This window comes from Triticum aestivum, chromosome 6D, assembly GCF_018294505.1.
Source record: "Triticum aestivum cultivar Chinese Spring chromosome 6D, IWGSC CS RefSeq v2.1, whole genome shotgun sequence".
NCBI classification, from domain to species: Eukaryota; Viridiplantae; Streptophyta; class Magnoliopsida; order Poales; family Poaceae; genus Triticum; species Triticum aestivum.
The window spans coordinates 432,753,944-432,767,791 of record NC_057811.1 but is presented as its reverse complement, the minus strand read 5'-3'; the positions used below and the strand labels follow the sequence as shown (position 1 = coordinate 432,767,791).

The 13,848-nt window shown below is 48.7% G+C and overlaps 2 protein-coding genes across 2 annotated transcripts; one reads left to right on the top strand and one right to left on the bottom strand.

Moving 5' to 3' along the window:
* The first annotated feature begins 8,412 nt into the window (after positions 1–8,412).
* On the top strand, positions 8,413–10,959 carry LOC123141856 (F-box/LRR-repeat protein 14-like). The gene is made up of 2 exons (XM_044560922.1): positions 8,413–8,552; positions 9,067–10,959. Exon 2 carries the CDS (start codon positions 9,758–9,760, stop codon positions 10,553–10,555), a length of 798 nt encoding a protein of 265 aa, XP_044416857.1. The 5' UTR covers positions 8,413–8,552; positions 9,067–9,757; the 3' UTR covers positions 10,556–10,959.
* A 772-nt stretch (positions 10,960–11,731) lies between these two features.
* On the bottom strand, positions 11,732–12,806 carry LOC123141855 (uncharacterized). The gene has a single exon (XM_044560921.1). The coding sequence runs from the start codon at positions 12,494–12,496 to the stop codon at positions 12,011–12,013; it is 486 nt and encodes a 161-aa protein (XP_044416856.1). The 5' UTR covers positions 12,497–12,806; the 3' UTR covers positions 11,732–12,010.
* Between the last annotated feature and the right edge of the window lie 1,042 nt (positions 12,807–13,848).

Sequence of the window (13,848 nt, the reverse complement as noted above, 5' to 3'; positions counted from 1 at the left end):
AGGGTATTAGATACCGGTTCGGTTGCTAAGTGTTAGTAACTCGAAATAAAAGCTGCGGAATAAACGGAGACTAGCTAAAGGTGAGATGACGATATGTGTTGGAAGTGTTTCCAAGGTTGATGTGATCAAGCATCGCATGCTCCCTCTACCATCGAGATTGGGGTTAAACCTGAATAATTATTATTTGGTGTTTGCGTTGAGCATAGACATGATTGGATTATGTTTATCGCAATACGGTTATTCATTAAAGGAGAATAATGGTTACTCTGTCTATTTGAATAATACCTTCAATGGTCTTGCACCTAAAATGAATGGTTTATTGAATCTCGATCGTAGTGATACACATGTTCATGCCAAAAGATATAAGATAGTAATGATAGTACCACATACTTGTGGCACTGCCACTTGAGTCATATTGGTATAAAACGCATGAAGAAGCTCCATGTTGATGGATCTTTGGACTCACTCGTTTTTGAAAAGATTGAGACATGCGAACCATGTCTATTAGTATATATGCATGAAGAAAGTCCATACAGATGGATCATTTGGACTCACTTGATTTTGAATCACTTGAGACATGCAAATCATACCACATGGGCAAGATGACTGAAAGGCCTCGTTTTCAGTAAGATGGAACAAGAGAGCAACTTGTTGGAAGTAATACATTTGATGTGTGCAGTCCAATGAGTGCTGAGGCACGCAGTGGATATCGTTATGTTCTTACTTCACAGATGATTTGAGTAGATGCTGAGAATATTTACTTGATGAAACACAAGTCTGAATTATTGAAAGGTTCAAGTAATTTCAGAGTGAAGTTGAAGATCGTCGTGACAAGAGGATAAAATGTCTGTGATATGATCATAGAGATGAATATCTGAGTTACGAGTTTGGCACACAATTAAGAAATTGTGGAAATTGTTTCACGACTAATACCGCCTGGAACACCATATTGTGATGGTGTGTCCGAACATCATAACTGCACCCTATTGGATATGGTGCATACCATGATGTCTCTTATCGAATTACAACTATCGTTTATGGGTTAGGCATTAGAGACAACCGCATTCACTTTAAATAGGGCACCACGCAATTCCGTTGAGACGACACCGTATGAACTATGGTTTAGAGAAACCTAAGCTGTCGTTTCTTAAAAGTTTGGGGCTGCGACGCTTATGTGAAAAAGTTTCAGGCTGATAAGCTCGAACCCAAAGCGGATAAATGCATCTTCATAGAATACCCAAAACAGTTGGGTATACCTCCTATTTCAGATCTGGAAGCAAAAGTGATTGTTTCTAGAAACGGGTCCTTTCTCGAGGAAAAGTTTCTCTCGAAAGAATTGAGTGGGAGGATGGTGGAGACTTGATGAGGTCATTGAACCGTCACTTCAACTAATGTGTAGCAGGGCACAGGAAGTTGTTCCTGTGGCACCTACACCAATTGAAGTGGAAGCTTATGATAGTGATCATGAAACTTCAGATCAAGTCACTACCAAACCTCATAGGACGACAAGGATGCGTACTACTTCAGAGTGGTACGTAATCCTGTCTTGGAAGTCATGTTGCTAGACAACAATGAACCTACGAGCTATGGAGAAGCGATGGTGGGCCCGGATTCCGACGAATGGCTCGAGGCCATAAAATCCGAGAGGATCCATGTATGAAAACAAAGTATAGACTTTGAAAGAACTACTTGATGGTCGTAAGGCTGTTGGGTACAGATGGATTTTAAAGGGAAGACAGACAATGATGGTAAGTGTCACCATTAAGAAAGCTCGACTTGTCGTTAAGATGTTTTCCGGCAAGTTCAAGGAGTTGACTGCGATGAGACTTTCTCACTCGTAGCGATGCTAAGAGTCTGTTAGAATTATATTAGCAGTTACTGCATTATTTATGAAATCTTGCAGATAGGATGTCAAAACATTGTTTCCTCGACGATTTTCTTGAGGAAAGGTTGTATGTGATACAACCAGAAGGTTTTGTCAATCCTGAAAGATGCTAACAAGTATGCAAAGCTCCAGCAATCCTTCTAAGGATTGGAGTAAGCATCTCGGAGTTGGAATGAACGCTTTGATGAGATGATCAAAGATTTTGGGTTTATACAAAGTTCATGAGAAACTTGTATTTCCAAAGAAGTGAGTGGGAGCACTATAGAATTTTTGATGAGTATATGTTGTTAACATATTGTTGATCAGAAATGATGTAGAATTTCTGGAAAGCATCCAGGGTTATTTGAAAAGTGTTTTTAATGGAAAACCTGGATTAAGCTACTTGAACATTGAGCATCAAGATCTATAAGGATAGATCAAAAACGCTTAATAGTACTTTCAAATGAATACATACCGTGACAAGATTTTGAAGGAGTTCAAAATAGATCAGCAAAGAAGGAGTTCTTGGCTGTGTTACAAGGTGTGAGTATTGAGTAAGACTCAAGACCTGACCACGGCAGAAGAAAGAGAAAGGACGAAGGTCGTCCCCTATGCTTTAGACGTAGGCTCTACAATATGCTATGCTGTGTACCGCACCTGAAGTGTGCCTTGCCATGAGTTAGTCAAGGGGTACAATAGTGATCCAGGAAGGGATCACATGACAGCGGTCGAACTTATCCTTAGTATCTAGTGGACTAAGGAATTTTCTCGATTATGGAGGTGGAAAGGGGGTTCGTCGTAAAGGGTTACGTCGATGCAAACTTTGACACTAATCCGGATGACTCTGAGTAGTGAACCGGATTCGTATAGTAGAGCAGTTATTTGGAATAGCTCCAAGTAGCGCGTGGTAGCTGCATCTACAAGATGACATAGAGATTTGTAAAGCACACACGGATCTGAATGTTGCAGACCCGTTGACTAAAACCTCTCTCGTAAGCATAACATGATCAAACCCTAGAACTCATTGAGTGTTAATCACATGGTGATGTGAACTAGATTATTGACTCTAGTAAACTCTTGGGTATTAGTCACATGGCGATGTGAACTTTGAGTGTTAATCACATGGTGATGTGAACTAGATTATTGACTCTAGTGCAAGTGGGAGACTGTTGGAAATATGCCCTAGAGGCAATAATAAAATGGTTATTATTGTATTTCCTTGTTCATGATAATTGTCTGTTGTTCATGCTATAATTGTATTAACTGGAAACCGTAATACATGTGTGAATACATAGACCACAACATGTCCCTAGTAAGCCTCTAGTTGACTAGCTCGTTGATCAATAGATGGTTATGGTTTCCTGACCATGGACATTGGATGTCATTGATAACGGGATCACATCATTAGGAGAATGATGTGATGGACAAGACCCAATCCTAAGCATAGCACAAGATCGTGTAGTTCGTTTGCTAGAGCTTTTCTAATGTCAAGTATCATTTCCTTAGACCATGAGATTGTGCAACTCCCGGATACCGTAGGAATGCTTTGGGTGTACCAAACGTCACAACGTAACTGGGTGGCTATAAAGGTGCACTACAGGTATCTCCGAAAGTGTCTGTTGGGTTGGCACGAATCGAGACTGGGATTTGTCACTCCGTATGACGGAGAGGTATCTCTGGGCCCACTCGGTAATGCATCATCATAATGAGCTCAATGTGACTAAGGAGTTAGCCACGGGATCATGCGTTACGGTACGAGTAAAGTGACTTGCCGGTAACGAGATTGAACAAGGTATTGGGATACCGACGATCGAATCTCGGGCAAGTAACGTACCGATTGACAAAGGGAATTGTATACGGGATTGATTGAATCCTCGACATCGTGGTTCATCCGATGAGATCATCGTGGAACATGTGGGAGCCAACATGGGTATCCAGATCCCGCTGTTGGTTATTGACCGGAGAGTCGTCTCGGTCATGTCTGCATGTCTCCCGAACCCGTAGGGTCTACACACTTAAGGTTCGGTGACGCTAGAGTTGTAGAGATATTAGTATGCGGTTAACCGAAAGTTGTTCGGAGTCCCGGATGAGATCCCGGACGTCACGAGGAGTTCCGGAATGGTCCGGAGGTAAAGATTTATATATGGGAAGTCCTATTTTGGCCACCGGAAAATGTTCGGGATTTTTCGGTATTGTACCGGGAAGGTTCTAGAAGGTTCCGAAGTGGGGCCCACCTGCATGGGGGGACCCACATGAACGTGGGTAGTGGGGGCAAGGCCCCACACCCCTGGTCAAGGCGCACCAAGGTCCCACCTTAGAAGGAATAAGATCATATCCCGAAGGGATAAGATCAAGATCCCTAAAAAAGGGAGATAACAATCGGTGGGGAAGGGAAATGATGGGATTTCTTTCCCCCACCTTTGCCAACGCCCCAATGGACTTGGAGGGCAAGAAACCAGCCCCCTCCACCCCTATATATAGTGGGGAGGCGCATGGGAGCAGCACCCCAAGCCCTGGCGCCTCCCTCCCTCCCGTGACACCTCTTCCTCCCCGCTTGCGCTTGGCGAAGCCCTGCCGGGATCCCGCTACTTCCACCACCACGTCGTCGTGCTGTTAGATCTCCATCAACTTCTCCTCCCCCCTTGCTGGATCAAGAAGGAGGAGACGTCCCCGCTCCGTACGTGTGTTGAACGCGGAGGTGCCGTCCGTTCGACGCTAGGATCATCGGTGATTTGGATCACGACGAGTACGACTCCATCAACCCCGTTCTCTTGAACGCTTCCGCTCGCGATCTACAAGGGTATGTAGATGCACTCCTCCCTTCTCGTTGCTAGCATCTCCTAGATTGATCTTGGTGACACGTAGGAAAAATTTGAATTTCTGCTACGTTCCCCAACAATCCCATTATGTCGAGAAGGTGTTGAGTCGCTTTGGATATTCGGACTGCAAACCATCTCAAACACCATATGATTCTAGTGTGCTGATTCGAAAGTCTAAAGGCACAGCTATAGATCAATTGAGATACTCTCAGATTGTTGGTTCACTCCAGTATCTAGCGAGCACAACGAGGCCTGACATCGCATTTGCTATTAGCAAACTGAGCCGATTTGTTTCCTGGCGTGCTCTTGAGAGAGTTATGCGCTATCTGAAAGGTACTATGAACTATGGACTTCACTATACCGGATACCCGTCGGTACTTGAAGGGTATAGTGATGCGAATTGGATCTCTGATGCTGATGAGATGAAGGCCACAACTGGGTATATGTTTACTCTTGGAGGTGGTGTTGTTTCCTGGAAGTCTTGCAAGCAAACAATCTTAACAAGATCGACAATGGAAGCAGAATTAACAGCATTAGACACATCGGGTGGCGAAGCAGAATGGCTTCGAGATCTGTTGATGGACTTGCCAGTGGTTGAGAAGCCGGTTCCGGCCATCCTTATGAAGTGCGACAATCAAACAATTATTGTCAAAGTGAAGAGTTCAAAGGACAACATGAAGTCCAACAAACACATAAGAATGAGATTGAAAGCTGTCAGAAAATTGAGAAACTCCGGAGTGGTAGCGTTGGATTATATTCAAACAGCTAAGAATCTGGCAGATCCCTTCACTAAAGGGCTATCACGTGTTGTGATAGATAGCGCATCAAGGGAGATGGGTATGAGACCCACATGAGTTGCCATGGTAGTAACCCAACCTATGTGATCGGAGATCCCATGAAGTAGGACCTGGGAAAACAAGCCAGCGGTGAACTGAGGAGAGTAACTTTACTAACCCACTCTGTTGGAGATGCAATACTCTCGGAAACTGTATGGAAGGATGACTACTGTCTTAATGTGTTCCAAGGCTTATATGTATAAGCAAGATGCTATCCTACAGAGCGATCTTTGGAGGAACACACCTATATGAGCCCGACTGCTGGTCACAGTCTATGAGATTGGGGTGATCTCTAGCAAGCTCATGAACAGGCCAGGAGTGTGACTAATATGCTCCACCCGAGGGGTCGGCCTTCGGCAGCCTCGTATCAGTGAGACTTGTGGTGAAACTTCTTGACGCCAAACTGACAATTCAAGGCATAGTCCATTGTTCAGTTGTGAAGGAGTGTAACTACTTGGTCTAGGTGGAGCTCAACCCTAATCGGTCTCCACTGAGATGCTGGTATATCAAAACAGCGTTTGGAACAAAGGACAAGTGGGCCCCTGAGATCTGGTGGGGGATTGTTGAAATATGAGATGGGCCTAGAGCCCATATGACAATTTCAGATTTAATCTCTAAGGGCCCATGTAGGTGGCATGACAAGGTGGTGGGAAGTTTAGTCCCACCCCGGAAGTGGAAGGAGAGTTGGAGTGGTTTATAAGGGATTCTTTCCCTCATGCTATTGGAGCTTGAGAAGAAAAGAAGCCCTCGCGCACTCCTCCTCCTCCGCTCGGCTCGCCACGCCGCGGGTTGCGGGATTGAGCCGAGCCGAGCTCACTCCTATGCGCTTCTTTTTGCCGGTCAGGAACGGAGAGTCTTTGACAGGTAGGACCACGATCTGAGACGTTGGATCATGGGCTATCGACTTGGACGTGGGTTCAGCCCACGTCTCTCCACGCGTGGCCGCACATATATATGTGGGGCGCTGCCAACCCAAGCCGCCGCGAAAACAGAACACATCTCCATCTCCGCCTCCACGCCCATGTTGTTCCTCTGCTGCTGCTGCCGCCGGCGACTCCGTCCCATTCACCGCGTACACGGTTGACGGGAGAGCAGGCCTCCGAAACCCCGCCTCTCCGGATCCTGTACGGGAGAGGGGCGATTAGGTTTTTGGGTAGCGACTACGCGACTGCTCGCTTCTGTTCATCTACGTCCGCATCACCTTCGTCATCACCATGTCAACCGATGCCGACCGTGCCGCCGCTGAGAAGGCCGAGGCCGACAAGAAGGCCGCTGAGGATGCCGCGGCTGCTGCCACCGCCACCGCCGCCGCGTGGCCGATTGGAGGGTATACATCGTTTATCCCTCTCGTGTTTCTTTCTGTTGTAGCAGTACTAGCAATATGCGTAGATGTTTCTACTATGTGTGTAGTACATGCTCTGTTAGATCGTAATCAGTGTGTTACCAATGCTGTCCATGTCATGCTCATGATTCATTCATGGATTAATTTAATCGAAAAACTGCCTATTTATTCATTAGCCGCTTGTTTGGTGCTACCGGCACCGGTGTCTCGGCCGCATTGAAGCATGGCTGAGATGCGACGGGGTCGCCGATGCTGGGTTGGAGCACCGCGTGCCGGTGTCTCGGCTGCATTGAAGCATGGCCGGAGCTTCGACGGGGCCGCCGGCGCTGGGTTGGAGCACCGCGTGCCGGTGTCGCGGCTGCGTTGAAGCATGGCCGGAGCTTCGACGGGGCCGCCGGCGCTGGGTTGGAGCACCGCGTGCCGATGGCGCAGCTGCGTTGAAGCATGGCCGGAGCTTCAACGGGGCCGCCGGCTCTGGGTTGGAGCACCGCGTGCCGGTGTCGCGGCTGCATTTAAGCATGGCCGGAGCTGTGACGGACCGCCGGTGCTGCGTTGGAGCACCGCGCGCTCGTGCCGCAGCTGCATTGCATCCCCCCCGGCGCTGCTATGCAGCACTCCCGACGCACGCAACAAGAGGCACCGGTGCCGCAATGTAGCTCGTCGACGCGGCGAGCCTGCGAGGCAGCACTCCTGAGGCTGCAAGTCGGCGACACTGCGACGATGCTGCGTGACGGTGGGGATGCTGCAGAGGCCGGCGGTGATGTTGTGTGGTTGGCTGCAATGGAGCACGCAAGGGAGGTCGGAGGCGCCGGTACTGCAACGCAGCTCGCCGCCGATGAAAGTGAGGTCGGAGGTGAACGCAGCTCGCGCATCGGTGCTCGGCAGCGCTGCGACGGCTTCCCGATGGTTGCTTCGTGGCGTCTGAGAGTCAAGGAGCGAGGGGCGCGCTGTTATGCCGATGCAGTCAGAGGAGAATGAAAGGGAGAGATCCGACGAGAGGACGACGATTCGATGTCGCGTTGATAGGATCCGACGGCTAGCAAGCCGACGATTTATGTAAAAATTAGTCGGCTTATTTGTAGCAGCCGCCTTTTTTTAAGTGGAGATGTTCTCTTGCGTACTCCCTCCGTCCTTTAAAGAGTGTACTTTCAACTTTGTTGGAAAGTCAAACTTTTTTATGTTTGACCGTATTTATATAATAATACATCAACATTTATACCATTAAATTAGTAGCATTAGATTCATGATAAAATATATTTTTATCATATACTTGTTTGGTTTCATAAACATTGATATCTTTTTGCACAAACTCGGTCAAACTTTGAGATAGTTTGACCTTTCAATAATGTTGGAAGTACACTCTTTAAAGGACGGAGGGAGTAGTCGGTAATTCTTGCTGTTTTTTTCTTTTTGACTTTTTTGGGGAGTTTTTCTTTTTCTTTTTGAGGGATGGTAATTCTTGCTGCTGCGAGGTCCTATCATCAAGTCGGGCCAAGCCCAAGTCACCTTTGTTGGTGCTGCGAGGCCGACGCTCAAAACCGACCCACGCCACGAGGAAGGCGAGGGTTTTGCTGTCGACCCCCTCGCCGCGGAGGTCTCCCCACCCATTCCAACCCCTGCTCGCGGCCGTTTCCGCCCAGCACTTCCCTCCCGGCCGGCGCCCCACTTCCTGGTTCGTCGGCTCCTCCGAGGTACGCGCCTGGATCCATTCCCTACCCTTCTCGAGCAACATTGCTCTGCTGATGCAGTTAGCCCACCGCGTTTGGGTCTGGAATATCGGTGAGATTCTAGAGGAAATAGCCTGGTTTATTTATTTTGGTAAAACCTGTTCTGGAGTTGGTTAGGTCCTTCCAGATATGCGTGTTAAATTCAGGAGGTGGATGTTCGATCATCTCGTGGACTTGTGTTGTTTTAATTGGTGTACTTATTATAGGAAATCCCCTCCCCCTACCCCCACCGAGCAGCAATTTCATATGATTAGGTCGTTTGGTTAATTTTCCCTTGTAACATTTTTCTGTTCCATGATATAAATATTAGCCTGCAGTCAGTTGGTTACTGTTCATTGTGAAGATGAGCACATGAATCTTTCAAACTGGTATAAGAAAAGTTTAATATTTCACTGATGTTTCCTTTTACATTTGTTCTTACAGCTGTTAATTGGTTATCTTGTTATGTTCCATTCTGATAATAGAATCTTTACTTCAGCACCAAGCCGGGTCTTGAGACTGCCCAAGTTGTGCAGCTGAGATACTCGATGGAGGGTCTCCCAGAGCCACTGCTTGGAGAGATCGTCAAGAGGATTACCAAGACAAGTGATCTTAATTCTCTTTCCCTCGTGTCGAAGCAGCTCTGCACTGTCGAGGCGGAGCACAGGGATGCTATCCGTGTTGGCCGTGGACTCGACCCTTGAACAGAAGCCTTGGTATCGCTGTTTTCCCGGTTCCCCAATTTGGTAAAAGTAGAGATCAATTACTCTGGGTCGAAGTCCAGTAACGGGGACCAGTTGAACAACCAAGGCCTACTTGTTTTATCATCTCACTGCTCCTTGCTGTCTGATCTTGCTTTAAGCTTCTGCTCATACATCGATGACACTGGTCTAGGTTATCTAGCTGAGTGCAAAAAATTGAGGTCCCTCAGGCTGAACCATGCACCAGCAGTCACTTCTACTGGGATTTTTCGGGTGGCGGTTGGTTGCAGGTATCTTTCGGTTCTCCACCTTGTTGACTGTACAGCAGTAGACAGCAGGGAGTGGTTGGAGTACCTTAGGAGGTATGGATCACTGGGGGAACTTGTTGTAAAGGATTGCGATGGTATCAGCCAGTATGACCTCTTAAAGTTTGGTCGAGGATGGTCGAATCTCCAAAAGTTTGAGTTCGAGATTAATGGAAATTACTGGATGCCAGGGGCCCGTGATCCCTCCTACGTGTCTGGCTACCCATATAGCTATGACATCTGCTGTGATAATCTGAAGGATCTTAGGTTGGCTCATATAATAACTGAGCCAGAAATTGGACTTCGTTTTCTCTTGGGGAAGTGCAAAGCATTGGAGAAACTTTACCTGGAGTATGTTATTGGTCTAAATGAGAATGAGATGATTGCACTATTCCAGAGGTGCAGCAACCTTAAAACCATCTCACTTCGTCTCATGCCTCTGCGATGTGAAGATGGTGAGTTTAGGACGCCATTGACTGATGCTAGCCTTAAGGCTCTAGCTCTTAGCTGCCCTATGCTTCAGGTTGTTGAGCTCACCTTCACATTTTGCGATCCCATTTATCCTACTGAAATAGGCTTCACACAAGAGGGTATTATAACGCTCATCCAATCATGTCCGATTCGTGCTCTTGTTCTAAATGGTGCCAGCATTTTTTATGACGAGGGGATGAAGGGCCTCTCATCCTCACAGTTTCTGGAGAAGCTCGAGCTCGTGGATTGCAGGTCTATAACTGATGCTGGTATGAATTTCATTATACAGGCTCCTTGCTTGAGTAGTCTCACGCTCCGCAAATGTAAGAGAGTGACAGATGATGGAATGGCTGCCTTGGCACGTGCACAAAAGCTGGAGTTGCTGATCGTTATAGGCTGCCGCCGGATCTCTCAGGAAGGCGTGCAGAGAGCTGCCAAATCAGTTCACTACTCCGGGGAGGCTGAAAGCCATGACAGCCTAAAAGGAATGATCGCCAAAAGGAAAGGATAGCACACACACCAATCATTGTTGGTTTTCCTTTAGCCTTCACTTTGGAGATTTTGAAGCTGTATCTGTCATTTTCTCTTCTGATGAGTTCCAGCACTGAGATTTCTTCTTCTGATGAGTCCGAACATGCTTCTGCTTCTATCTGCACCTTTGCGTTGTTTCTGTTTGTAAGGTCTCCTCCTTGCATCGAGATCTCAAAACATGGCACCTTTGTTTTATAGTAGCTGTGATGGGGTTCGGATTTTGAAAGAATACCAGGTTCTGTTGGCTGCCTGAAAATGCAGGTGTTCCTGTAATATTGTCTGGTCATCAGGTCTTGCTTCTTTTAGATTCATAATCATCTTTGTGATCTTGGCTGCTGCTTCTGTAACCAGACTCATTTGTCCCTTGTTTGTGCTTTGTGCCTAATGGAATGCAGAAAAATCTGGAGCACATTTAATAAAAAATCTGTAGGTGCGACTGAAAGAAAAAGAAACTCCGAGAAATCGAGCCCGTGCGACGCCAACAGGAACTCCTCCGTGAGATTCCGGTCGCTACTCGCTAGGAAGGGAAGCCAAGAAATGTCACATACAGAGGGTGACAAGAATCTGGAATACTTGGGGTCGGTTGCTTTTAGTTTTAGGTACTCGCCCCCACACGGTCATCTAGTAGCGCAGAAAGGTGCTTTTACTCGTCCATCACCGGCCGAAAGAGAAGAAAGATACCTGTATTGCATTTCTCTTTCGTTCGTTCGTTCTTTCTTTCTTTCTTTCTTTCTTGCAGCGTTTCCACGTTCTTCACTGGTCAATTTCGATTAGTTAACTTTTTTTTTTCTTTGCGGCACAATTTCGATTAGTTAACTGGCAGCAAAATCAAAACTAAAGCTAGGCGTGATCGGTGTTTGCTAGTAACATATTGTACTTTGGTTCCTTTTCGGGAGAGAAAATGCATTCAAAGATTCGTCGTTTAATATAAAAGTACTGATGAAAGTAGTAGTACTTTGGTTAAGCGGTTTGGTTCTTATATTCTTTGCAAAGATTCGTGGTTTTAAAAGACTAAGTGTATGTTCAGAGAAGGAGGGATGCCTCATAGAGAACCAAATTAATATGCACAAATGATACAGTACAGTACGAGTAGTGTTTCTTCGGTTGGAGAGCAATTTGTCAGCTAAAAGACCGAAATAATTTGATAACTGCCAAATGCAAGAATACTGCTCTTTATTATTTATAAGTATATCACAACAGTTTATTGCAGTTTACATCCTCCAAATACCCTAGTGATAGTTTTCTGACGGCTAAGACATCTCTGATGGTTTAGACAGCAAAATCCTGCTCTGCCAATTGCCGATAATTTTCTTGCCTAGTACAGTAGTACTCCCTCTGTGAAGAAATATAAGAGAGCTAGCATTGCCCGTACGTGACCAAATGCTATACTAGTTCTAGGCTTCTAGCTGCGCGCGAATGATCCGATCGACGGAGCTCAGCGCCGGCGGCGGACGACGGGGGACCACCAGTACTGGAAGCAGGACTGGTAGGAGATGAGCAGCAGGACGAGCGCCAGCGCCAGCGCCACGCCCCACGGCGACGACGCGCCGCCGTCCCGCTGCCGCTGGTCGTACCAGGGCGGCTGCTGCTCCCACGACACCACCGGCGCCGGGGCCGCGTCCAGCGACGACGACGAGTACGACGACGACCGCCAGCGCCGCCCGGTCGCGGACCAGTACTGCGCCGCGAGGAGGAGGACGAACGGGGACAGGACGACGGCGACCCGGAGCTGGTCGACGAGGCTCTCCACCGCGGACTCGCAGTGCGAGTAGAGCGACACGCCGCCGAGGAGGCACGCCGTGGCCAGGAACAGGCACATGTGGAACGACGTCGCCGACGGCGCGGCCTGCTGCCGCGGGTACGAGTAGCCGTAGCCGTACCGGTCGCCGTGGTAGTATCCCCCCGCGCCGCCGCTCGCCATGCTCGATCGCGCGCGTCGCGTCACATGAACTCTACAGAAACCCGCGGCTTTGGCGCGCGCGCGTGCGGCTGTTTCCTCGACGTCTGTGTTTGACGGCGTACGGGAGGGCGAGGAGCGGAGGATTATATAGACGGGGCGAAGGAATAATGGAGAGGGAGGGAGACTGGGAGAGGGACGCTTGCGCACTGAGCCTTGCTTTGCTTTACTTGGCGCGAGGGGATTCCAGCCGGCGCGGATACCTTCACGAGGGGGTGAAGGTGGGAGCGCGGGCAAACCGCGCGGCGACGCGTGCCGTGCGCCGCCGCCGACCAGGCTGGCCGTGGGTGGAGTGGAGGCGTCGGGATGGCATGGAAAGCGTCCGCGAACACGTCGGCGTCGATAAGACGGAAGGATGCCCCTCTTGGAGATCGTTATGCACCGTAGGTGGCTCAAGGCAAAATATACGGGATCTTTGCCGTGCATATGCACTGGATATTTTTGCTGTGTCCGAGCCCTATTCTCTCTAAAACTTCAAGAAATGTATATACAAAGACCAATATAAAAAAAATACGGATAAGTATAGAGGGGATACCCGCCAATGCACATGCGAAGGTTCATGCAAAAAAAAAAAGCACATGCGAAGGTCCAAGGGAAAAAAAATGAACATCCATGCAGACAGTGACCCTTAGCAAAATAACTGGTAGTATATTTTTCCTAAATCCAAAGTGCACGCGCACTATCTAACCGAACCGGGCGGCCGCTTCCTGGCCGCACGATCGCGCCCGGGTGCGCCAGGTGCCACCCGGTCTGGATTGGCCCCGCGCCGCGGTTGGGGGCGGTTTGTCCATATCCGAACGTGGGGAGGCCCACATGTAAGCCGTAGAGGAGGGAGGAGTGGGGGTCGGCGGTTTCGAAATCTGTGCCTGAAATCCCTCGCCCACAGCGGTGCTCTCTCCCCATTCCATCTTCGTCTTCGTCCTCACCAGCCTCTCCACTGAACGGGCGCGATACGGGGGAGTCGCGGCGGAGTGCTCAGGTCGGCGGCGGCTTGCGGGTGGTTCTCCGCGCGGGAGAATCGCTGCTGCTCCTCGGCGTCGGAGGTATGCTCGCCCGCGACTTCTCCATGATTCTCCTCCCTCTCTCTGTCTCGCGGGGCGCGGATGCACCGATATGTGAGGGGAATGCTTCCTAGGGTTCGGGAATGGTGTCGGCGTTCTGGGAACAGGGGTCCCCAGACTTGCCTTCCTGCGGCCCACGGCGTGGCTATGCGAGCAGGCCTGTACGGCCCATCTTCATCAACAAGGCATTCAAAACCCTCGCGAGGCGGACGACACAAGACCCCCTCAGGAGCGGCCTCGCCAGGCAGGCTCGCG

What these genes read in the sequence shown, in the direction of transcription:
- LOC123141856 (XM_044560922.1), top strand. Translation starts at nt 9,758, where the DNA reads ATGCCAGGGGCCCGTGATCCCTCCTACGTGTCTGGCTACCCATATAGC.
- LOC123141855 (XM_044560921.1), bottom strand. Translation starts at nt 12,496, where the DNA reads ATGGCGAGCGGCGGCGCGGGGGGATACTACCACGGCGACCGGTACGGC.